We start from the raw sequence: 27,348 nt of genomic DNA on the forward strand, positions 1-27,348 counted from the left end.
CTGCATGCAACTCTTGTCCCCGGTCAGTATGTCTGTTTCAGACCTCTAAAAGGCTCCAATTTATGGATGGTTACATTAGAAATATTGATGCATCAAACCAGTTAGCTGGTATCTAGATTTTAGATATTACTTATTCTAATATTCTAACATCTAAAGTAGCATTCACAATATCTTTTTGTTATAGTCATTCCCTCTACATCCTTTAATGAGCCTTGCTCCAAAGCTCTCGGACAGAAGAAAGAAAAGATTCCTTAATCCGGTATGCATTCAGATATTCCATATTACTTTGCGTCTTTTAATTTACATTTTAATCTTTTTAAAGTCATTGTGTCAAGTGATCAGCTTGTGAGCAATTACTAAAGAAAAATACTATTCCCCTTCCCTTCTTTTCTCCAATATTTTTCTTTCTTTCTATATTCCATCCTTTCTATCTTATGCAGTCTTTCTCACTTTGTTGTTTATTTAAATTCAGTCACAACAATAAATGTTATACCTGTTATGAATAGTGGCCAATCTTAATACTCTTCACAGTTAAGGCTTCAAATCCAAATATTGTCCATATTCTATTCTGTTTGTTGGCACAGGAGCATAATACCCTGTATTATTGTGATATGATGGAGTACTTGTCTAAAGTAAATTGTAATAATATAAACTGGCAACCAGTTCAATAAATAAAAATGATTAATTATAAGTTGTGACTGGATTAAAATTCAGTAAATAATAAAAAGAGGGAGAAAGGGCAAAAGTCCTAGCACAAATAAAAAAATATAAGATATGACTGCTATTGAGGTTTCTATTATGTTCAGAGCAAAGGGACGCAGTGGTTCAGTGGCTAAGATGCTGAGCTTGTCGATAGAAAGGTCGGCAGTTCAGCGATTTGAATCTTTAGTGCCGCGTAATGGGGTGAGCTCCCGTTACTTGTCCCAGCTTCTGCCAACCTAGCAATTCGAAAGTATGTAAAAAATGCAAGTAGAAAAATAGGGACCACCTTTGGTGGGAAGGTAACAGCATTCTGTGCATTTTTGGCGTTTAGTCATGCTCCATGACCGCAGAGACATCTTTGGACAGTGCTGGCTCTTTGGCTTTGAAACGGAGATGAACACCGTCCCCTAGATTCAGGAATGACTAGCACATATGTGCGAGGGAAACCTTTACCTTTTACCTTTTATTATGTTCAGGGGCATGTCTGTGTTATTTTGGTTTAAGTGGCCAAAGCATGTTTTCTGTATGTAACATGGACAAAAAATTATTTACAATAAATTAAAGATGTTTATTATTCTTACTCTGTTTCAAACATTGCCTTTTTTTTTTTTTGGCTTTTTGAATGCTCTGTTTAATATAGTACAATGGAACAATCTACCAACAACTATTAACAGGATACAAATTGAAGGCATTTAACTAATGAAATTCACATGCGTTCTCTCCTGCAGGAATTGCAGTTTGCTGCAGCAGAATTCATGAAAAAGGTAATGTTAAATGCAGTTCTTATTGTTATATATGAATATTATTGCCAATTCCCATACCTTTTGATGGGGATTTGGATTGATTGATCACAATCAGCAAATTAAAGATACAGATGCCAGGAACCACGTTTTGTATTGCATGTGTGAGATCTCTGAATCTTATACCATCTATTATATTTCACAACCCATTGTTGTGTCTGCATATACTGCATATACTATGGCCTTGGGCTATTGGATGAAGACTTACAGCTCCAAAATGTTTGTTACCACCTCTACCTTCTCTGAAGAATTTGTTATTTTTAATGTCAGAGGGAAAAATATTAGCTAAATAGGGAGCAATTATATTAAATATTAATTTAGTTTTTGTTCTCATTCTATGTATATATACCTGTGGGTATACATTTATATTATTTACTAGCTGTACCCGGCCACACGATGCTGTGGCCCAGTCTTGTGGGTATAAATATTTTTTGACCGAGTGCCAATAATGTACCATCGCTTAATCAATTGTTTCTTGGACTTTTACCTATTTGGTGCTTGTATTGGGAGAGCTGCGCATCGTGGGATTGGCAGAGGCCTCCGTTCAGGCTGCCGTCGGTAAGTTTGCGTTCCTGGGGCTCCGGAGGTTTGTCTTCGGACGCCTCCGAGGATACTTTGCTGCAGGTGTAAGAGCTGGTTTCCCGGCTTGCTGGTATAACCGCCTTCACCTTCACAGCTCTCCGCACCACAGGTGGCATTGGAGTCCCTGCCAAAGGTACGGCATACTCCGTTAGTTGGGACGATGCTTTGCAGCAGTTGACATTTCCCGCCATTTTGCTTGTGGGTTTGGCGGCAGCGGCGCTGAGGGGAAAAGATCCGGCTCGCGCCTGCCATTGTGGTGCTGTGGCGTTAAAGTCCAAAAAGAAACATAGAGAAAGGCAACTCAGGTCTGAATCCAATCGACGGAGTGAAAAGACTGGTGGGACGGAGGCAAAGTAGCTGTGACCTGAGCTACAGGACATTATTGGCACTCGGTCAAAAAATATTTATACCCACAAGACTGGGCCACAGCATCGTGTGGCCGGGTACAGCTAGTAAATAAAAGACTGGTGGGACGGACGCAAAGTAGGCGTGACCTGAGCTACAGAGGGATACGGCACAGCTCAATTCCATTTAACAATGAAATTTCAATTTAACAATGCAATCGGAAACATTGAAATGGAATCGTAAAATTGGAAATTTGGAAATCGGAAATCGGAAACATTGAAATGGAAGCGTAAAATATTTAGTATAGCGTGTGTTGCTTTTACGTCCAGCAGCTGGCGCTGTTTTTCAAGAAAGCATGTTTTTACCTGTCACAGGTGTCACATCTATATAATATAGGTATATAAAAACACGTGCATATTCGAATGCAACGTTGTGTCAAATTTTCAAAGCAATCAGTGAAGAACTTACGATTTTGAACAAACGAACATTTACATTTTTATTTATATAGATTAATTAATTAATCAAATCATAGAGCCAACAATCTCACCAAAAGTGACTCTGAATGGCACACAACAGATAAAAACCACAAATATAAAAATAACAGATGTAAAAAAATGAAATCTACATTAAGAAATAAATAGTATAAAAACAAATATTTAAAACCCCAAGCCAAAAGAAGTTAAAGCAAAATCTATAGCTGCAAATGTCCCATTCTTAACATAACCAGACCAGGTCTTGAGGGCCTTCTGGAATATCAAAAGAGAGCTAATCTAATTTCGGAGGGAAGAATATTCAATTAATGTGAACACCATGGCACATCTCCTGGGACCCACAAAATGTAAATCCCTAGCTGATGGTAGCTGCATCATGCTTTCTCTGACTTTTCTCTAATAAGAGAAGCTGAAGTAACTGGGGAGGGGCAAGTCTGTCAGATAGCCCAGTCCATGCCATGAAGGGCTTTAAAGGTTAAAACAAGCACCCTGAATAGGATCTGAAACCAAACTGGCAACCAATACAATGTGATATGCACTGTTCTATGAGCACACAGAACTGTGACTACTGTGAAGCTATGAATTCCTGAGCCACCTCATAGTCCATTCCTTGGGAACGCAGATTAAAGTCCCCCAGAATCATAAATCTGAGGAATTCCACTGCCAATCCAGAAGTAGAGTCAAAGAGCTCAGATAGGGAAGTTGCTATGCAGCTGGGAGGTTGGTACAACAGCAACAATGCCAACTGATTCCCAGAGCCCAGCCATCTGGGCAGATTGCAGAAAGGGCATCTCATTCTGGAAAGAGAGAGGGGGAGGGGGAGGGGGAGGGAGAGAGAGAGAGAGATGATTTACAACTTCATGCTTCTGTCACACAGTAGAACTGTTTGAGAACTGTTCACTTACATTGAGTTTTGAAGTATTTTATTAAATCTCTCTTATTTATTTTACAGGATGGTTTGGATGATTTAGGACGATCCTTTTTTCTTTTCAGGGTATTAATTTTTCTGTTTCCTTGTAAGAAGAAACTTCATTTTCATTTACAGCCATTTTGTTATAAAATAAAAATGGAGACCATATTTATAGGTTATAACAAATTATATAAACCGTATACAAATGAATTTCTGTTCCCCAAAATTAAAAAGCTAAGATATTATACTAATTAAAAGCTTGATGAGGAATAAAATAGCCTAGTCAAGAAAACCAATTAAATATTTCTGCACATAACAGCAAAATATAATTATGCTTAGTAGTCTCTCCTTTGAAATTGACGGAGGAAAAAGCCAAAACAAGCTATTACATTGTACTAGTTGAATCATAATATGGCACTCTCATTATTTCAGTGGAATAAATGATGTTGAAGTGGGCAGGAAGTATGAAATAGGATGGGGAAGGAGGGATTAATTGAAACATTGGCCCATCTTTCTTACTAATTTGGCAGTTTAATTCTCATTGGCTCAAGATTGACTCAGCCTTCCATCGTTCCAAGGTTGGTAAAATGAGGACCCAAATTGTTGGGGGCAATATGCTGACTCTAAACTGCTTAGAGAGGCTGTAAAGCAACTGTGAAGTGGTATATAAGTCTAAGTGTTATGATATTGCTAATTACCTAGTTCCTAATTTTATTGCAAACTTAGTACAAAGATTTTTTTCACTGGTATCTCATAAGGAATACTATCAAGCACCATCTTATTATTCATTTTCAGCCTCGAAATGGAAGAACTGTTGATATAGAAGACAAATAGGCTACTAGAAGGTGATTTTTATTTATGTATAAGAATAGTATTTCTTTATTCATAGAGTAACATACTTTCTGTCCTTGGAAATATTGTCATAAGATGCAGTTTGGAACAAATTGTTATGTGTTTATTTCATCCTTGTAGCATTTTCATGGGCCGTTGTATTTGTCCTGCATGAATCATTTTTAACAGCATCATCTGTAGGATCTATATGTTCATACATATTAAGGCCATTCCTTAATTCATGTTGCTTATGTCTGTCTTATTCATCAGGAAGAGCTGTAGGCACTGCTATGCTTCTCTTTGTTTTAGATAACAATGCAACATGCTGCCTTTGTTACACTTCACAACATTCATTCATTCATTCATTCATTCATTCATTCCTCAACAGATAATTCTATATCCATAATCATTTATGTGAGTTGACATTTTGTAATGCGTACTTACTACTGAGTAGCTTTAGTCTGTAGAAAGCAAGGTTTCTAAAACCTCCTATGCCATATTGTAGCTACGAACGCTACATGGAGATGTTATCAGGTCATCAGAAGTTGAGCTCCATTTGAAGGAAGCCCTATTTAATTTATTGGTGTTAATTATTTTTTTTCTTCCTAAAACTAATCGTTGGAAATATGGACCGTTTTCAAAAGCAACATAGGTTGACTCTGGCCCAAAGTGGATATAATTTAGGAGTTCTCAATCCATCCTTTATTAGAGATTACTTGTTTGAGCTATAAATTACTTCACATAAAGTATTTATGCCTGGTATATATTAATCCTTATTTTTGTAGTAATGTATCTACTAGAACTGTCATAAAATTAAAGGACTGAACCACTGGTCTCAATCCAAAATAACATTAAGAAATAATATGGTTTGGTTTCAGCTTAGCTTTATGACTCCCAGGCTGATCTCTCCTTCATATGCATGGCACAATCTTGGTATACAAATTAATATTTCATCAGAGATTCCCATAGTAAATAATGGTACTTTTGGATATGAAAGTGTGTTTGCATCATATTTTAAGTGCTTATAGTCCTCTAAAGACTGAACATATTTTAAAATGTAATTTTTTTTTCAGATTTCTACAGAAGATATATCCAAGTTTGGCTGACTTGCTCCATTACTTTCTATTATGAAAACAGATGTATGTCTATGAATATTAAGAGAGATTGTTCTGTATCATGTGAAGTCACATACAATAAAATTGCAGCTATTTATTTTGTTTGAAAATGTGTGTGAGTGCTCAAAGACAATCTTTACAGCTTCTCTTCATTTCCAAATTAATTATAAAGATTTGCATATGACCTATTCAACAAATTACTCAGAACTAAAAATCAAGTTTACAGTTGGTTAACCCGAATAATATGAAATTTAGAAGATAAAAGTGGATATTCGCTGTGTTACAATCCAATTTATCATGCTTGTTCCATTTTAAGTTCTAATTCAATGGCAAAAGCTATCACATTAAAGTAATGAGATTGCTTAAAAGGAAATCTGCATTCTTCTTCAAAGACATTAATTTAGATTGCACAAAAATGCTATTGAATACAAAATAATTACATAGTTTCTTTTTTAATGCAGTCTGTAGATACATACAAGGTGCTTCAGAGCAGATGGGCATGCAAACCTCCTAAATATATGTTAGAATTGTTTGGCTAGAGGTTTAGCTCTTTCTCTCCTCCTGAGGAAATAGATTACTCTAAAAAGAAATAAAGAAAACCAAGCATTTAGGGACATACAGGTAGATAAATCAGGGAAAGATTAAAGCCTGAAAAATTACAAACATATGCTGCTTAGGCTTTAACTGGAAGGGACCTTGGAGGTCTTCTAGTCCAGCCTCCTGCTAAAGCAGGAGAACCTATACCATTTCATCTAAATGACTGTCTAGACCAGGGATGTCAAACTCGCGGCCTGCAGGGGTCATGCGCTGGTCATGCCCATCCTGTTTAGCGAAGGGGAAAAAAGTCAAGGGACAACAACATGATGATGCGAGTTTGACACCCCTGGTCCATACTCTTTTTAAAAACATCCAGTGATTTCTGGAGGCAAGCTATTCCACTGGTTAATTGTCCTCACTGTTAGGAAGTTTCTCCTTAATTTCAGGTTGCTTCTTTTTTTGATTAGTTTCTAACCAGTTTCTTGTCCTACCCTCTAGTGCTTTGGAGAATAATTTGACCCCCTCTTCTTTGTGGCAGCCCCTCAAATACTGGAATACTGCTATCATGTCACCCTTAATTCTTCTTTTCTTTACTAGCCAACCCAAATCCTGCAGCCATTCTTCATATGTTTTAGGCTGACCACATGATGTTGCACATTTGCTATAAATGAATATTTTTTCTTGTAAGACAGAAGATGTTGAAATATGATATTGCAGACTCTGCCAAATTTTATATATATAAGTAGTGTCTTTCTGCCTAGCTTGAAATAATGCAGAGCTGGGACTACATACAGTAGAATAATGAGATTGGAACGGATCTTGGAGATCTTCTAGTCTAATCCTCTGCTCCAGCAGGAGATCCTATTATTCTGGATAAATGGTTGTCCAGTCTCTTGTTGAAAAGCTTCAGTGATGGAGCACCCACAACTTCCAGAGGCAAGCTGTTCCATTGATTAATTGTTCTCACTGCCAGGAAATTTCTTTTCACTTCTAAGTTGGACCATTTTTTAAAGTACATTTTGTATAGTACAGAGAAATAAGATAGACTTTGAGGAAAACAAAGTTCATATTTAACACAACATTCTTATATAAGTATGTTTACCTATCTTTTCAGATGTAACTGATTCCTGAAAATATTCCCTCTGCCTCAGAGTGAAGTTCCCTCAGAGTGAACTTCCTGGAATCTCCAGGATGAGGGAAGATGGGGAATCTTCCCTCATCCTGGAGATTCCAGGAAGTTCACTCTGAGGCCATTAAATATAGGTAGTCCTCGACCTATGACCACAATTGAGCCCAACATTTATGTTGCTAAGTGAAACATTTGTTAAATGAGTTTTGCCCCATTTTATGACCTTTCTTGCCACATTTGTTAAGTGAATCATTGCAGTTGTTCAGTTAGTAACACAGTTGTTAAGTGATTTTGGCTTCCCCATTGACTTTGCTTGTCAGAAGATTATAAAAAGTGATCACAAAACCTTAAGACACTGCAACCGTCATGAATCAGTTGCCAAACTTCTGAATTTTAATGGTGACCAAGTGGATGCTGCAACAGTCATAAGTGTAGAAAATGGTCATGTCACTTTTTTCAGTGCCATTGTAACTTTGAACAGTCACTAAATGAACTCTTGTATCTTGAGGTCTACGTGTAGACGGAACTTCAACCTTTTTTTCAGTCTTGTGTGGCTGCAGGCTGATATTGACAACAAGGTGACATGTGTTTAAATTTCAATGGCTGGAAAAAGTATTCTGTTTAAAGTGCCTTTGGCTAGGAAGTACAATTTTAGGTTAATCAAAGAACAACATTTTTTTAAAAAATACTAAAAATGAAAAATAAAATTTAGCACAAGTATCAAATGTTTATTAGTTTCTACTGATAGGTCACAAAAAGTTTTGGAAGTTCCAGAATTTACTTGCAAGAAACGTCAAGCTAGGTAAGCCATACCCTGAATATACAATGCATAGATTTCAAAGGCAAATGCTTCTAATGCAATCCTAACCACTTAACAAAATAGGAATGCAAGTTATAGGTGATAAAACCAAACTCAATTAATTTTATATCTCTCCCCACTATATACACTGAAGTTGTATAGATATACATACAGCTGTTTCAACTCCTTCTCTTAGGATGGCGCTATAGGGCATTGTATGCCAAGATTAGACACGGACAGTTTCTTCCCTCATGCCATCACTGCTGAATACCTAATTCTTGCAGCTGACAAAATACAGTGGCTATTAAGTTTTTGGTCTAATGTATATGCAATATTAACACATAGGGTGCGGCTGCAGTATTATTTATTCCTTTTATTGCTTGTGTTATATTTCTTGTATTATATTCTGTTGTTTTGCAAGTATACTGAATGCTTCTGTATCAGAGACAACTTCTTTGTGTGTCTAACCACACTTGGCCAAATAAATAAAGTATAAAGTAAAGTTTAAACCTTAAATACTGTATATTTGGGAACAACTATATGTCATTGGAGTGAACTCACATGGTTAAAATTGTATTAGGAATCTAACATATTTATACTAGAATTAATTTCCAAACTATGACAACTGTGCCATCAAATGTTACTTGTTCATTAATATTCTGAAAGCACTCAATATCTATAGAATACATTTACACAGTTACCATCAACCCAACGTTACTAAAATAATTTGAGGAAGATCAAGCAATTATGAGATGCTTCCATTTACTTTTAATACCTGATTCAACATTCATCTCTTCACTTCTGCATGTTTGCTCATAGACTGATAGATGCAGCTAATTCTAGCTCAATGACGGATCTGGAAGTAGGAAACTGCCTTATTTTGTCAAAGTTCACTTAGTACCAAGCCATGGTTTGTTTTTTAAAAATACAGGATGGACTCATACAACAAACTTAACCAGAACCAAGCAAACCACATTATGGATTAGCACAATTTGAAATTATTAATCCATCTAGACCAGCATTGTTGATAACTTATCAATGGGTCCCAGAGATCCAACTTGGGAGCTTTGCTACAAAAAGCATGTTCTCTGCTTTTGAGTTATAAACCTTTTTGGACACATTTATGTATCTCAAATGCAAGTGAGATACATTTTTAATTATGAAATCATTACATAAAGGGTTTGTATTAGATGAAACCAACAGTCAAAAAGAATTTTTATCAATTCAATGACAAACACGTCTGAGGTGAGGAACTCATCTAAAGATACATGATGTAGAAGCTAACTAGTTCCCAACATCATAAAAATTAAGACTATGAATGCAAGAATGTAATTCAGTTCTATTTCACAATCATAATCTTTAATGCAAGTAAATAAATTTAAAGTGATGATCTGGAGGCAAAATTTTGATGAATATCAAAATGGTTTTGCCAATACCATTTTACTTACTGTTGAAAAAACAGGAAAAAACCACTTAAGTTGTGAGTTTGAAGAATTACATATCTGAAGTGTGTCAACCTGAGGATAGCCAGGTTAACATAAGACATCATCTATGCTTTCTGCAACAAGATTCCCACAACACTATAAATGATGATCACTAATATTTAGTCTATGGAAATAAAAGGTATGTGCCACTAGTTCTCTGCCCCATTCAGGAGTAAAAGCCATTTATATTAGAGCTAGGTGGACATTGTTCCTCTTTTGAGGACTGTGTGCTCTATATATAATTGGGGGATAACCAGTGGAAACTGCTACAAACGGAACCAATTTCCAGTCTTTTCCTTTTAGCAGAGTCTGTTCTTGCAAGATAAAATGTAGAATGTTTCAGAATTCCTGGGACTGACCATCCTCTTTGGCTTCTTTAAACTGTGCTGTTTTCTTAGGAAGAAGGGGGGCTTGGATGTTGGGGAGAACTCCTCCTTCAGGAATTGTCACATTTGTAAACAACTTGTTCAACTCTTCATCATTCCTTATTGCCAGCTGGATATGGCGTGGACCAATCCGCTGCTTCTTGTTCTGATGAGCAGCATTCCCAGATAATTCCATGACCTCTGCAGTCAGATATTCCAAGACTGCAGCCAGGTACACTGAGGCTCCTGGACTTATTCTTTCAGCATAATGACCCTGTCTTAGGTACCGCTGAATTCGGGACACAGAAAACTGCAAGCCGGATTTTTTTGACTTGGTCATTCTAGCAGGCAATGCAGGCTTTGGATGTTTCTTACCACGCCCAGACATTCTGGTCCTATAAATAAAGACAACCTTTTATTACTTCAATTTAATTCTGCAATTTAACAGAGCCTAATAAGACTATTTTGCTAACAAGCACTAGGCATTAAACATGAATACAAGTAAGAATATAAGTCCTGTTACCATATTCCTATAAAAAACTGTTAAAGAAGTATTTTTTAAATAGTACTCCCCTCTTTCCATTGAAAGATAATCAAGGTAAATGGAACAGCTTTGCTATTGATGTTATCAAGTTCAGTCAGTTTGGAAAAACCTGGCAAATATTTTCAGAATAACATTAAAGACATCAACTGCAGTATAACAAGAATAAATGATTAAGATTTAACTAACTCAGCAACTACAATATAATTTTACAGTGGAACCATTACATATTCTAGGAATATGCTTTGTAGCTACTTCTGTATAAAACTATGAAATCTCTTGGTTCATCATCATTATCAACATCACAGTTTGTTACTTTGTTTGATATTGGCAGTGTGTGTATTCTCAATGGATTGTATTTAATTATGGTTTATTGAATAAACCACCATTTAGCACAATGTATTAAATGGGATACTAAAAAGCAGGTTTATTTATATAGATATAAAATATTAGATGTTTATTACTTAAGTCTGCTAATTAGATAACTGCTACAGAACAGGTTAAATGTTTCTGGCTAATATTGCAACATTTTTAATAAAACAGCTAGTTCTATTTTTTAAAAAATTCAACATTCTCTATAATATAAAGCTAACTATATGTTCTTATTTTATCAGATAATATCAAGAAAGCCAAAACCAAAGTTAGTATTTATAACTTTAAAAACCCCTCCAAAATTACTTACCGCTTATGTTACTCTCTAGTGTCTTTATACAGCCAAATACTTCCTTCTTGCTTGAGGCAAATACTGCCTCTTTTTAAACATCTCTATTTATAATTAGTGTGGCTTTAAAGCAGCTGCATCTACTTCACTATTAATACTAATTTTAATTGTGCTGATTTTTCCTTGGCAACAAAACTACAATCCCATCTTACAATAGAAAACTTTTTATGGTCAGCAGGATGTTTACCACAATTATTTTATCTTTTGAAAATTAATTTCTAGATTAAAGCTGAATTTACACAATACACTAAACTACAAATTTAACAAACTCATTTTAGCTTAACATGAATGCAAACTAATATATATGTTTTCATGCTTAGTAAATTATGCAAATCCAGAAACTGAATTCATTGGGAACCTATGGATAAGTGTGCTTTCCAAATCTGTAATTTAATATTAAGAATATAGAAACCATCTCTCCTTTCATGAACAGGGGAAATTTATTAACAAGGCAATTTTGAGTCATTTATTGCTAATACGGTATCTGGTGTCATAAGGTACCTTTCCATTAAGACTTCATTTTCTCTTAGGTGGTGGGAGGGGAACATAAGCTAAGAGCAGACACAAACAAGATCTTAGCCAAAAGATCAATATACAGTAAACTTAAGTAAGGTTTACTTAAGTAATAGTATCAGTATTCATACTTGTAAATCCCCAATTTCAATGAGACTCATTCCGTTTATTTTATTGACTTCTGAGTAGATGGAAGTTTTTGGCTGATCTTGCAGAGGTATCAGAATTTCCTGAATTACATCCCAAGGAATTCTGAGAGTTGAAGTCCATAGATCTTCAAGTTACCATCTTCAAGCCTGAGAAATACAATGCTAAATTGAACCACCCATGGTATGTAAACATCCAGAAAACTCTGGTCATCGGGAGGCCTGGAATTTTGCAGCCCGGGTCTGCTAGCCTTAGGTTTTCCACATTAGAAGATAAGCAAGCTTTGGATATTGGAAGTTAAAAAAACCCACTTCCTGAAAGAAAATAATGGTTCTGCTGCTAAAACAAGCATCTGGAGGCTCCCACATAGTTTCCAGAAAGCAAGACATATTTCTTGTGCTGAATTAATTGCTTGGATTAGCATAGTATGCTGAACACCCAGGTCATTCATTAGCCACTCTCCTCCATTCTCAAGGCCTTTACTTAATAGGAAAAATCTTTGAATTTACTATTTACTGGATGTTTTATTTCTAATTCTTTCTAATCCTTGAAACCCATTTTGGAAAATTACCTTCAAAACCACAATATAATTTATAATAAATAAGTCAAATTTAGGGGCTGAGTTTGTTTGCTTGCAGACATGTCGTTACCCAATTAGGTGCTAATGTTCACTGTTACTTGATGTCAGATTATGAAACGCCTGCAAGCAACTAACCAAGTTTAAAAATCATAGTTCTACCCTGAGCTACATATATTCTCTTGTAACGGGGTTGATATTTGTTAATACATATTTTATTTTGCTTTTATTTTTTACTGTATTTACATATATAGATGGACCAAACAGCGGTGTTCTTGCTCAACCAAAAATCAACATATAATTAAGAATAAAATAAAAAACGCCTGGGTGTAGCTGGCACAATACACATTAGTCAGTAACTAGCCAAGCCTTCTGGTGTCTCAAAAAAGAAAAAGTCGAGCTGCAAGAGAACTGTGTCTACGATTTATCAATCCATGTCACTGTTGAGCACAAGCACGCTAAGAAAAAGTGTGGACATTAAACTTAATTTCTCGCCTATCATCATTTAATGCAGAGGTCTTCAAACTTGGCAGCTTTAAGACTTGTAGACTTCAACTCCCAGAATTCTCCAACCAGCAAAGCTGGCTGGAGAATTCTAGGAGTTGAAGTCCACAAATCTTAAAGCTGCCAAGTTTGAAGACCTCTGATTTAGTGCCTCATAAAAGCAGCTCCTCCGACTGCAAAGCCACCCCCACCCCACTTCTGCATAGCAGCACAAACACTGCCGGATACTTCATCGTCCAGGCCAGGGGGGAAAAATGCCCGGATCAAGCCTAATAAGGAGAGACGTCAGGACGGACAGTGGGCGGGTTAGTAGCGAGTGTGCAACGCCCGCTTGGGTTCCTCCCACTGATCCGCCGGGACGCGCGTGGGGTTCTCGGCTCGATTCGCCGTCATCTGGGCCTTTTAGCGGCGGCAACAGCAGCAAAACCTCCCCTCCAAAATGCAGGTTAGCCAAATTAGGCCGGCTTTTCCCCAAGAAGAGGACAGTCTCGCGTGCCTGCCTAATAGGGGCGGGATTTCAAAGGGTTAGCCGCCGGGGAGGTGAGAATCCGGAAGAATGGCTTGATGAAGGTGGATAGAAATCTTCATGGGTGGGTCGACGCAGCCTTGTATTTCTCAGGTTTGGCAGCCTGGAGACAGGTGGACTTCAACTCTCAGAATTCTGGGAATTGAAGTCCACATGTTTACAAATTGCCAAGCTTGAGAAACACCGGAGTAAGCTACACGTGGTGGTGACTCTTCTGCCTATGTTTCTTTTCGTTTGCTGAATGTTCGTTCAGCGCATGCTCCGAGACCGCTTTTTTGTGGATTGATTGATTGATTTGTCAAGCATGTATAAGGTAACAGGTAAGAGTATAAACATAATTTGAATACATGAAAAGAGTAAGAGTAAAAAGGAACATTAGGACAGGGACGGTAGGCACGTCGGTGCGCTTATGCACGCCCCTATGCATGCATATGTACACTATGGATGAGTGTACAGAAGTTGGAAGTATTTATTTAAGAGTGTGAAAGCACTGATGATGTTACCTAGTTTGGGTTAATGAAACGTCTGCAAGCAACCAAACAAGCTCAGAGGGCACCAAAGTCCTCTCATTTCAACTTGAATTACAAACACTCTCCTTTATAAGTGTATATTCTTAGGACTCTCCTAAATTCTTGCAATAATTACTCCTGTGTTGGGAGGAGTAGAAAGAATAAAGTCTGGTTTTGTTTTCGTTGAACTATTTTCCTGTTGTACATGATAGGGACAGTGGTGGGATTCAAGTAAATGTTCCAAAGGGCAGGCACAATGGCAGAGATCTCCTGGATCCCACCAGCTGGCTGATGCGGCTCACAGCATGCCTTATCTGCTGATGTGGGTGGGGTGGGCCAATCCCAGTGACATGAGATGGGCCTTCAAGTAGTAGCCAATATAACCTTCTTCCAGGCTCCCTGTCACACATTGCCATGGAACAACTGCAAAATATTATTGGCTGGTTACCTAATGGTTCAGATGACTGTGATGCAATGAACTAGAACCATGTAATGTTCTCTCTTATCCCTTGTAGCACAAGAAGAGAGGCAATGTCTGCATTGTGTCTTTCTGCTTCCCCAGTCCCAGGTCTTTTTCATGCCATGAAGCTTTAACAATTGGGTCAAAGATCCAAATTTTTGCACCATATGGAGCACTTTTTGCAGTAAAGGACACTCCCCCCCAAACCCTCACTTTTGACAAAGACAATCAATCTTTCACCTGCCCGTAGAAAATATTTATACTGTTCAAAAATGGCTTCTAATTTGTATTTTGAAGTTTTATACATAAAAAGATATAGGTAACTTGCAGAAACAATCTTTTGTTAGTCAAACATGACTCTTGGTGCAAAATGAGAGAGTTGATGCTTCCGTTACAAGTACTGGTAATTCTGTACTTAGTGGGAAGTAATGTGTTAAAGAAAGGTTTGTACTCTTTTGAGTTATATTTGTGCCCACAAACAGACTGGTTGGCTTCACTCAGTGCACCGTTTCTTTCAAAATGATAAACTTGAACCCACTCTATTTGGCTGACCATTACAAGCAGATTAGTTCATTACATTTAATCAAGACAAATACTGACTTAACACTTTATTTGCCTGCATAATAAAACTTGGGAAGGAAATTGGAAGGAAGCATGAGGCCTTTCAGCAAAGTGCTGTTTAGCCATTTAGAGGTTGGGTTTTTTCACATTTTTATCGGTTTATCAAAATATAAAATGCAAAGTAAAATAGAAAACTAGAGACAAAAGGGAAGGAAAGAAAATATAGGGTAGAGAAGGAAAAAGAAAGAAAAAGGCATTGATTTCCAACACTCTAGCACAGTAGAAGATAATAACATTAAAATCTTAACTTTTTACTTTTACATAATAGTATATACTAGCCATTTCTATAGCAATAAATTATCTAATCAGCAAAAACAAAATCAAAGTTTTATTTTTTCCCATTGCATGTACAATATTCAGAAGCAATTTCCAAATAGAAAATTAAATATATTCTCTTCTTTGGATGAAGGAATCAATTTAACCATCTCTGGTTTTCCATGCAGAGATTGTGAGCAGCTCTCTTGGAGAGATGGACAGACATTTGAGTTTATTCTTGCATCTGTAATATCTCATCCCAGCATCTTTCGTTATGATAATACACTTGATTATAGTTGAAAATCCAAGAAAGGTTTATTTAATGTCAATTCTTAAAAGCCAAAGTACATCTCTTCTTGTTACGTAAAAGGATGTCCCAGAATTGATTTGTTCTTGTTCTTTTTTTGTGTGTTTTCATACAGTTCTTACTTCTAGTATTATCACTTGAATTTTACTTTATTGAATTTGGTCAAGGAGAAAATGCATTAGTTTTCTGCGGGTCTTTTGACAGCATGAAATGATTAAGCTATTTGATTTCCATGCTTAATACATATTTTGGTCACTATTATGATTTTGCTGGCATAATGATGGTGTGGTCACTTACATTGCCACATCTTTATTTTCTTCTATATGCAAATGTTACAAAAAACACTTAACTATTGGTTGAAAAATACTACTGTTTTTATATCTTAAGGCATATATTTGCACTGCAGTTTTACTGTTTTTAGCTATTGGTTGCTTTTCTGTGTTTTTTTCCTTATGGAAGCAGGCTTGGATATTTACTCACACACAAAAATTGTCCCTCTGGATTCAACTGAATTGTCTCCCTTAATTGTCTCTCTTTAAAGAGAACTATAGGATTATCTTAAATCTATTGTTAACTGTTAAGGAATTTGCAGAGCAACCCTTGAGTGTATGCACATGAAAAGTGATTGAGAGTAGTTAGGAAATAACACAGCCAATACACAGATACACTGAGTTATGTTTACTTTCAGGAAATAGTAATAAGGCACAGTTCAATAAACAGTTTAGGTCATACACAGATAAAGCAGTAGATAGTAAAACAATAGTCCAGTGATAATCCAATAACAAAGTCTTCTTACCAGTCGTTGTAGTCATATACAATAATCAGTTCTTCTGTATTTGCAAACAGTAGCAAACACAGCAAAGATATCAGCAAAGAGAAACAAACCAGGTTTGTTGTTAGGTCCCTTTTAAGGACATTGGCTACAGAGCTAACTAATCGGGACACAGTATGATGCAATACAGCAATACAGCAGTCTTAAAACTATATTGATGGTTTATATATTGCCAACCCAACAAGTTAAGTAAAATCATTTCCTAACATTAACCATGCACTGTATCTGTGCAGACATGCAAATTGGGTTGTAGTCATGAGGTTTGGTATTCCTTCTTGCCAGCAATCCACCACCTGAGTGGAGTAGGAGGCTAATGCCTCCTACTAAGGCAGCATTTAACATCCAGCTGCCTGCAATTACTGCGAGTTCAATTCTCACCAGGCTCAAGGTCGACTCAGCCTTCCATCCTTTCTAAGGTGGGTAAAATGAGGACCCGGTTTGTGGGGGCAATAAGCTGACTTTGTATAAATATACAAAAGTATGAAGGCTATTGCTTAACGCATTGTAAGCCGCCCTGAGTCTCCGGAGAAGGGCTGCATATAAAAATAAAAATAAATAAATAAATAATGTTTTTCAAAGGAATCTTCAAACTTTGTAGTAAAGTTGGTACAGTCTTAATATGTAGGGAGTCGGAATAAGGTTGTCACATTGGCATCTGATGATGGTGCTCTTATCATTTTATGTTCTAGGATCCTAATGCAGATACAGAATGGAATGACATCTTGCGTAAAAAAGGCATCCTTCCTCCCAAAGAAAAGCTGAAAGAGCAAGAACAGGCGGAAGAAGAAAAGGAGCAGCAGATCCTCCAGCAAAAATCAGTTGGCAAGTAGTCTAGTTTAGAATGCTGAATTAATATGAAACTACTATTACCCAGGTTGTTGGGTTATTTATGATCTCAAAATATAGGAGCCTTCTCTTTGCAAACAAAGTTCTCATTAACTTCAGTGGCCCTTGTGTAATCATTGTATTTTGGGTTTGTGAAGTCTTGGGTGAAAAGGTTTCAAAATTAATTCTTTTACTTGAAAAGTAAGGATCAGGAGTGTCTGTGGAGATTCTCAGTCATCCAGGTCATGGTTGACCCAAAGATGCTTTATCAAGAGGCAATTGAACCTTCTGATTTTTCTTTGAAGACATTTCGCTTCTCATCCAAGAAGCTTCCGCCCATCCTTTCATTCCCCACCATCCAGCCAGAGCTGAAGAAGCATCTTGGATGAGAAGCGAAACGTCTTCAAAGAAAAACCAGAAAGTCCAGTTGCCTCTTGAAAAAACACCTTTGGGATAAGGACCAGGAGAAATATTCAGAACTGTTTGTGTTTCTAATGACTGGTTAAACTCAGCTGAATTTCTAACTGCTGTCTACATTGTAGGCTGGGATTTAATTCTCAGGATATATAATTTATAGACTTTGATCTACATATATAATTTTAATGAAATACAAGTAATCCTCAATTTACGGCTGTAATTAAGGCCAGAATTACAGTGGTAAGTCAGGTTGCTTGTTAAGCGGGTCAACATGTAATCACGCCCAATTTTACATCCCTTTTTGTAATGGTTGTTAAGTGAATCCCCATAGACACTAAGTGAATACCATGGTTATTAAGAGAATGCTGCAGTCATTAAATCAACCCATTGTCTGCAATTAACCTTTTTTTCTGGAAAGTAAATGCTAGGTTTTGGCAAAAAAATGTAATTTGGCTCTGTAAACAACCATAAATGCAGACCAGTTGCTGAGTGCCCAAAATATGATCACATGACCAGGTGGGAGGTTATTGGAATATTCAATCCAGATCATACCTAGTCTTGGGGAGGTTCATTGGAACTTCAAATGGTTGCTAAGCATTTGTAAATGTTGTAAATTGAAGACTACCTGTATAAAATTAGCGGTGAAGGTACTCTCATCACATGAATTGTTTTTATATACTTCTGGTCTTTCTTTTAGTAAGAAATTTGGCAACTACTGTAGATTATAATTTATAATAGTTCAAGTCAAACAGCTCTTGAGAACAACCCTATAGAAAGTCAGAGAAAGGGTATTGTTTTGTAAAGCAAAATAAATAACAATTAGTTTTGTAAACAATACCCTTTGACTGAGAGCTACAGTCTCTAAAAGTCATAGCAATCTTAAAAACATGTCCCTAGGTCAACACTAATGAGTAATCTAGAATTCCAGAGATTCTCTTAGTTGAAAAGGGCATGCTTGCTTGCTTGCTTGCTCATTCATTCATTCATTCATTCATTCTGCATTCAATTTATATGCCACCCATCTCACTCTTGGAGCAACTCTGGGTGTCTTACAAAATGATAAAAAGATAAATATAAGAACAATTACAATTAAATAGAGAATATAAACCAAGGGGATGGATAGCACAGGGCTGTGGTATTCACAGTCATCTACCACCATTATAAAGTGCCCCACTATAACAAATTTCCAAACTTGGCCTGTTTCAAACTAAGGAGAGTAACATATTTAGGAAATCTGCCTTAGATCAACTAATATAACTGGTAAGGTTCATGGGACTGGAGAGATGGCCTTAGCATGTGATCAGGAGTAAGATTATTGTTTTTGAACCCATTTGTTTGATTCATGGGGTGCTCTTTTCAGAATTAAAAATTCTTTTATTGAGCAAGATTGTCCCCCTTGGCAAAGATTATAATTGCCTTTCTTATTATACGTCATTTAGAAAAGAAGCAGATGATTGCTGCCTAAAATAAGAATTGGCTCAGTAGGAGCAGTAGCCTTGTAGCAAATGAATACTCCCAGCAAGTTAGTTGCAGGAGCAGAGTTAATGAGATGGCATCATTCTGAGGGCAATAACAATTAGGTTCAAGTCTGTGTAGAAGTGATTCACTTTTCCTTTTGCAACAAGTTTGTTATATGAACATCTAGTGGAGAGAACTGTGCCTAATTTAACAAACAATCATTTTCACAGCATGGTCAGTACCAGGATTTCCCATCTTTAGCAACTTTAAAACATGTGGACTTCAACTTCCCAAACCAACAAGTCCACAGGTCTTAAAGTTTGCCAAGTGTAGATGCTCTACACCACGGGTGTCAAACTCGCATTGTCACTTGATGTATTGGAACTTTTTTCCCCTTCGCTAAACTGGGCGGGGACAGGCCAGCATGTGACGCATCCGGCCCGTGCGCCGCAAGTTTGACACCCCTGCTCTACACTATCCTACTGCAAAGTTTCTTAATAAGATTCACCTATAAGCTCACCTGGAATGATATTGAAATTGACCCCTCATCTGTTACTTCCCTAGTTTTTGGACCGCCTCTCTTGCAGAAATGAGCCTGGCACAACTATTAATATTTTTAAAAGCCTTTAAACCATTTTTGCTTATTTAAACTATTGGTTAATATTACTGTTTTTTATTGGATTCAGTTGGTGGCTTTGACTTATACCCAATTTAAATAAACAAATATTAGAAAGATAAGGATGAAATACATAAGATGAGATGAAGTACAGTGCGTCCACTCCTCATCCTGCCCTACCCCTTGTGCTTTCTGACTTTCTGAAATACGAATAATGTTCCTACTACCTGGACCCATGTTAAATCAGAACCCTAAATGGTATGAACTCTCTCAATAACAGAGAAATAAAATTCTTCTTTAGGGCTTTTTGCAGAGGTCGAGAACGCAACAGATGGTACAGGAAGAATGCAAGATTATGCTAGCTAAGGGACAAGATTTGGTTCTCTACATGTGTTAGCTCCCTGAGACTTATTAGAAACTATTTCTGCCAGCACAAAGGTGTACAGAGCAAAAATGTTGGCAACATAACACGCAAGCTGTCTTTAAAGGGCTTCTATTCATAAAATTTACATGATTCACATTCAAAAGAGATCTTTGTGTGTAATTCTTTATTGTCTACAGTCTGAAATTTGTCCTTGGTAAAGAGTTACCGAATTCTTGTTTGTACCGATGACTCTGTATTTCTCCCATATCAGTTAAGACCTATGAAGATATGACTCTGGAGGAACTTGAAGAAAATGAAGATGAATTCAATGAGGAGGATGAACGTGCTATAGAAATGTATAGGTTAGAATCTTTTGTTGAATGTGCCATAAATAAGATATAGTTATAATTGGAAATTATTGTTGATGTTGTAAAGAACTCTGGATAAACTTTCCAGTTTTAGCCAAGTCAAACCTTCTTCTATAACTTATAAAATAACCATTTGTATACCGGTAGTCCTTGTTTTCAGACTGCCTCAAAGCAGCCATTTGCAATTAAAACAACAATGAAAAAGTAACTTTAGAAACAATACTTGGAATATAACCTTTGAGGGTCTATAAAGCAAAGGAAAGCTAAAATTAGATCATAAGTATAGTTGTGGTCTCACTTAGCGGCTGCCTCAATTAGTGACCAAGTTGCCAGTCTGAATTATTGCTAAATCATTGCTATTTGTATGTACAAATTCACAGAAATAGTGCCTGCATAAGTGTAGTCTAGCAGTGAGATCACACTGGCACTCAGGTCCGTACAAAGCATTTGGAAAAAAAGAATGGTTGGCAATATATAGGATGTATAAACAGCTTGTTTCAAATTCCTAAAACAGCCACATCTTTTGCAAGGATTGTGGATGCTTTGGAAATTGTTCCTATGTTCTGCCCCAGCTCCGGATTTCCGAGGCTATTGACACACACCAACGGTCCTTATCAAATGTATTAAGTAACAAGAATAAACAAGACCCGCAAAGGTTGGCAACCAGCCCAGAAAGCAAGATATGATAAACCAAAATACTCTGATTATAAATACCAGTTGTTTCCAGCAAAAAAGCACTAGCTGCGTGAGACTTAAATAGGCTAAGGGAGTGGCGAATTATCCTCAAGCCCTACTCTCGAGTAGACCTCCTCCTCCTGAGTAGCCACTCCTGCCTTTTGGAAGCCCTGCGTGCTCAAGCATTTAGGAGAGGCTCCTCCACTTCGCTCTCTCCACTTGAAGGAACCTCTGGAGGTTCTGAAGGCCCTGGCTGAATGAGGCCTCTGGCACCACATCCTCTTCAGCCTCCTCGCTGTCTGACGCGAGCGCGGGCTGTGCAGGCTGCTGGCGCGACACCACACCAACCTCCTCTTCATCGGAATCAGCCACAATCTGTGCAGGCCACTGGCGGGCCACAACATCCTACTGTCTCTAGGTGCACTGAGCAAAATAGCTGTGCGTACGTATGCCAATGTATCATAGCATATAAGAACAGAGAAGTAGAAAATTCATATCAAATTAATGGATATTATAGAAGATATCTATAATTTACAAAAACAGAATTAAGTGAATTACTCAAAAATTAGAGTAATTTATATTACAGTTAAACCAGTCAGATCCATAAAAATAAACAGGTATCTTGTATGTGCAATAAACCTTCAGTTCACTTTGATAGCGCCTGACACAATAAGGGACAAAATGAATGTAACAGTGAATTTTAAAAAATATTTGTTCTATAAAAGATGTATTTGAAGCTTTTGTCTCTAAATAAAACATTATGATATTGGCATTCACTCAGGAAGAAACCTAACCTCAGTAAATGTATTATGTAGCCAACATCATCTGGGAAATTATATTTCCAAATAAGAAATTGAAATGTTATAATTAAAACAAAAATTAGATAAATTAGAGGGTGTTGCAGTAGTGTCCTTCCTTGGATATAAGCCTCTTTTAGCAGTTTACTTATAAGTACAAGTATCTGAATTAAGATAAATGTGTGCCTGTGCAGTTCATAAACTTTTAGCTGGATCAGCGCAAGTACCATTTTTTTATCCCTTGAAAGCACTTGCTCAAATTTTTTAAAGGGCCTAGACTTGTACTTAACTGCCAATGTTATATAATGTGTATAATATATATTTTATAAAGTTTAATATTGGGATGATAAGAAAGGTACGGTATCTGTCAGATACCTAGGACAGTCTGTGTCAAAGTGGACAATACATGACTGGCATATAAAACAACTTCCTGACTCTATTATGATCTATCAAATCTGATCTTTCTCTTTTACAGTTTGGGATTATTGAATCTAAGTGATGATATTTAAACAGTTAAAATCTAGAGCCAAAATTATTGGATATACTGCAGTTGGTGATGAAGACTTCCCTGAATCTGGGAACAAGTTGCATCTGGAGAGTAGTTTTAAACGTTTTTTTTTCCCCATTCTCTACTACCCTTAATATTTCTTTATCCCTTGTTTTAATCTCTCAAAAATATTTATTCTGTTTCCTGAAAATAAGACCTCCCTGGATAATAAGCCCAATCGGGCTTTTGAGTGCATGGGCTAAAATAAGCCCTCCCCGAAAATATTTAAACGCATGCGCAGCCAGTCCCACCATTTCCTCTGGTTAGGGTTAGGGAGACAGAGCTGGAAATCACGTAAGATGCCAAGGAGAGCCCCGTCTTGCTCCACACGCCCTAAAATAATAAGACCTCCCTGAAAATAAGGCCAAGCGCTTATTTCGGGGTTCAAAAAAGTATAAGACGGGGTCTTATTTTCGGGGAAACACGGTAATTTTCATCTCCCTTATATTTTGATGTATAAAGGGGAAGAACCATGGTTTATGACATAATGTGACTGGTAAACCTGATTACTGGGATTTGTTTAACCATCCATTGTAAAAGCAAGACATAGTTTCAGAGGATAAATGAACTACTGGTAGCTTTAAAAAGTTTGTTATCTTTTAAATGCTTGCAATATTGGGATAAAAGCATTGCCCTACATCCATTAAAATTGTCAAAATTTTATTGCAATGTTACGTATTCGATCTCCTGCTAAATATGGTCTGAACGAGGAATTATCACTCTGGCTAGAAATTCTGGGAATAGCAGCCCCAGGCATCTGAAGGACCCAGATTGGAGAAAGATGGCTCTGTTCTGAATAACTAAACATTTTTCTATAAAGAGGAAATATTTATATATGTATATGTTTCTTTTCTTGATTCTATATTGTGCAGGCAGCAGAGAATAGCTGAATGGAAAGTGTCTCAAGCAAAGAATAAATTTGGACAAGTTTTGGAGATCTCAGGACAGGATTATATTCAGGAAATTACAAAAGCTGGCAAAAATATCTGGGTGATATTGCATCTTTACAAGCAAGGGTAAGCAAGCATTTCAAGGCTTTTTGTCTTCCTGGATAATTTTTCTCTGGTAGATTGGATCATTGTGCTACGGTATGACAATACTGCTAATTGCTGTCCAAGGAGAGGCATTAAAAGTATAATTTCTCTTTTTATGCCTAATTCAGTTGCAAATTAATAGAGGTTGCAATAGAGCCGTGATGGCGAACCTATGACATGCGTGCCACAGGTGGCACGCAGAGCCATATTGGTGGGCACGCGAGCATTGCCCTAGCTCAGCTGCAGCGCACTTAAGCGCAGAGGCCAACTGATTTTCGGGCCTTCTGGGCACACTGGAAGTTGGCAGATGGGCCTCCAGAGGGCCTCCAGGGGGGTGGGGAAGACCGTTTTCACTCCTAGAAAGCCTCTGGAGCCTGGGGAGGGGGAAAAACGGGCCTATCGGGCCCACTGGGCCATCATGTGCCAAAAACGGGGAGCACGGGGTTACGCCTGCATGCCCGGGGGGGTGGGGCGCATTGAATTGTGGATGTGGGCGCGCTCCCCCTGCTTTTGGCACACAACAGCAAAAAGGTTAGCCATCACTGCAATAGAGGTTGCAATAGTCTTAACTGTGTGGAAATGTGGATGGTTTCCTATTCAAATGAGAGAGCCTCTTCCTTTCTTTTCAACGTACAAGCATTCATATAGTGACCATTCTAAATTACAAATGCATTGAAAAAAAGTAACTTACAACCAGTCCTCACATTATCCCTGTCACAATGTCCCTTGGTCACGTGATCAAAATTAGTTTATTTGGCAACTGCCATGTATTTATAATGGCAAAAAAAGGTTGTAAAATCGGGTATGACTCACTTAACCACCTTGTTTAGCGACAGAAATTGTGGTCCCAATTGTGTTGAGGACTACTTTAATAGGCAGTCTGCTGAAACCTGTAGATACAGTTTGTTTGTAAACAGTAGCTACAAATCATGAATATTGCCCGTTATGGACATTTGTTTTCTTTTGCATATGGGTCTTTTTTTTTCTTTCTTCAAATTTAGTATTCCTCTCTGTGCCTTGATAAATCAACACTTAAGTGGACTTGCCAGGAAGTTCCAGGATGTCAAGTTTGTCAAAGCTATTTCTACAACTTGCATACCCAACTATCCTGATAGAAACCTCCCCACAATCTTTGTCTACCTGGAAGGTGACATCAAGGCCCAGTTTATTGGGCCACTGGTATTTGGAGGCATGAATTTGACAAGAGATGGTGAGTGTCTATTTCTCAATAAACAGAATTCTTTTCTACACAGAAAATTGATTAAGGTAGTCTGCCACTAAACTTCAGTGTATTCTTACTTTCCTTCCTTAAATAATCTCCATATCAAAAAAGTTAAGGTTGCAAAAATTAAATTATTAAATAAAAGAGGTTTTGGTTTTTTGAGATAGTGGTCCTCCTTTCCTTCTGCTTTACCAGTTACTGTATATGTGTTCCTACATTTCCGATCAATTGAAGCCGTTCTGAATTGGTATGGATAAATGTTGTGCTAGTTTTTAAAATTGATTGATTTGAATCTTAATAAAAAATGTTTAGCTCCCTTTTTTTTGGGAGCTCCGATTGCATCAGCATAGTAGGCAAGGCTTGTTATATTTGGCACATCTTGGCAATTGTGTATGATGCATGTAATCAATGCTTTTTTTGTAGGAGGAAAACTCTGATTATTAACATCAGTCCTTTTCTAGTACATGTTAGATAAACTATTATACAAGCAAAATGAACATACTTTTCTAACATAGAAATAGGAATAAGTGCTCCCCTCTTAATGTTATCTACTTCATTTTGTTCTCTTATCCCTTCCTCCCCCCCAGTACTTTAGTCACTTTAATCGTCACATCTGTAGAACTAGTCTGAGTAGAAAATCTAGATCATGCTAATTTTCTTTTTAAGCTAACATAAATGAGATTGACTGATTAGGTTGCCCACAGAGTTAACAGTGTGATATCTGATTAACTTGTACTATTGACTTGCTTCCATTTCTGGGATGTAAGCCAGTGTGAACATGTGCAATAAAAACCTGCTGCTACATGGAAAATGTCTGTTTTGTTGCTGTAAAGAAATAAGCAGGGAATTGGGTGTTTATGTCTTTGAGCTCTACAGAAGATGCCCCCCTCCATTCCAAACAGTTGTCGCAGTTCCAATTGAATTGCAAACAAGATAAAGGAGGTGAGATGAAGTGTCCATTCTTGGCTAGCTGTAGCATGTCAGTTAATGTCCTGAAGGCTGCTTCAAGGAGTTCATGTAGAACTTAGCATTATAGTAAAAGTGGAAAAGAAAACAACAGATGGAATTGTTCAGAGGGAGAAGGAACATGGTGATACTTTCTTCTTTCCAACTTCACAAGGCATTCATAATGTGTCATTTCTTCCTGTTGTTTATCTCTTACATTTAGAATTAGAATGGAAAATTTCTGAGTCAGGTGCCATTAAGACAGACCTGGAAGAGAACCCCAGGAAACAAATTCAAGATCAGATGATGACGTCCATCAAGTGCTCTGTTCCAACAAAGAGAGAAGAAAGTGACTCAGAGGAGGATTAAGGCCTCATGTGCAGCTCTTTGCTGTGCCCAATTACTCAGAATTGCTCTTCAATGAAACCAGAATATTTATTGCTATAAAATAATGTGTTTGATTTCAGCCTAACAAATATCGGTGATGGTAAAAAGAAACTTCATTATTCATACAGGAATAAAGTAAAAGCAATTTTTAAACTTGGCATGTCATTGAAATCACTTGTGATGGACCATCTTACTTACAAATGTGGTATCTGTTTGGACTCTTAAGTAAGTGTGATATACTCTCTTCTCTGCTGCAGTGTCACTTTAGGACTTGGTAAAAATTGTATGATAAATTTTGGAACAGCTACATTGATAGCTGTAGGCCTGTATTGATCAGTTTAACCTAACCTGCAGTAGGTTAATATTAACATAAAGTTATCTAAATCAGTGGGTTTATCTGCATATTTGTTTAAAAATCCTGAAATCCGATCAAGTACAGGTAGTCGTCAACTTACAGCTATTCATTTAGTGACTATTTGAAGTTACAACAGCACTGAAAAAGGGTATTTATGACCAGTTTTCACATGACCACTGCAGCATCCCCATGCTCAGGTAATCAAAATTTGGCCACTTGGCAACTGGCACATATTTATGACAGTTGCACTGTCCCAGGGACATGTAATCAACATTTGTAAAGTTCTCAGCTGTTCTCGTCAATGGGATAAGCCAAATTCACTTAACAACTCTATGATTTATTTAACAACTGGCGTATGGACATTTTCAATTCAATTGCGGTTGTAAGTAGAGGACTCTGTAAAGGAAATACAGAACAGTTTGAAATAAAAATTGAGTCTGTTTTCCTCTTCTGTATTCATGAGCTAGACCTAATTTATAACAACTGTAACTATACTTTATGGGTCATTAAAAATATAATGAATTTATATTGTAGAATATTATCTTTTCAATTTTTGGATATTTAAATAATAATGGTCAAGTGCGGAAAACATTGGCTTGCATGATTTCAGACTAGAAATGAAGAGTAATAGGAATATTCACTGTTGTAAACAATCTTGAATTTACATTTTCTATAAATTTTAAGCATAAAATGTTTTGTTTACTGGTAAAACAAGCATTCTGATGTATTTAAATC

The 27,348-nt window shown here is 37.0% G+C and overlaps 2 protein-coding genes and 1 non-coding gene across 3 annotated transcripts; 2 read left to right on the plus strand and 1 right to left on the minus strand.

The window, feature by feature from the left end:
* The first annotated feature begins 183 nt into the window (after positions 1-183).
* On the plus strand, positions 184-5,886 carry LOC117673728 (uncharacterized). The gene is made up of 4 exons (XR_015728275.1): positions 184-259; positions 1,431-1,466; positions 4,626-4,675; positions 5,735-5,886. It is a non-coding gene; the product is annotated as an uncharacterized LOC117673728 (transcript).
* A 4,026-nt stretch (positions 5,887-9,912) lies between these two features.
* Positions 9,913-11,373, minus strand: LOC117673716 (histone H2A type 1-H-like). Its single transcript, XM_034431272.2, has 2 exons — positions 11,314-11,373; positions 9,913-10,485 (listed from the first exon to the last, which is right to left on the minus strand). Exon 2 carries the CDS (start codon positions 10,476-10,478, stop codon positions 10,065-10,067), a length of 414 nt encoding a protein of 137 aa, XP_034287163.1. The 5' UTR covers positions 10,479-10,485; positions 11,314-11,373; the 3' UTR covers positions 9,913-10,064.
* A 2,016-nt stretch (positions 11,374-13,389) lies between these two features.
* Positions 13,390-27,139, plus strand: PDCL3 (phosducin like 3). Its single transcript, XM_034431283.3, has 6 exons — positions 13,390-13,538; positions 17,293-17,425; positions 20,555-20,645; positions 23,543-23,686; positions 24,706-24,914; positions 26,095-27,139. Exons 1-6 carry the CDS (start codon positions 13,533-13,535, stop codon positions 26,238-26,240), a joined length of 729 nt encoding a protein of 242 aa, XP_034287174.1. The 5' UTR covers positions 13,390-13,532; the 3' UTR covers positions 26,241-27,139.
* Positions 27,140-27,348: the final 209 nt, after the last annotated feature.

The sequence above is a fragment of the Pantherophis guttatus genome, chromosome 5, assembly GCF_059756535.1.
Source record: "Pantherophis guttatus breed Tessera chromosome 5, ASM5975653v1, whole genome shotgun sequence".
NCBI lineage: Eukaryota > Metazoa > Chordata > Lepidosauria > Squamata > Colubridae > Pantherophis > Pantherophis guttatus.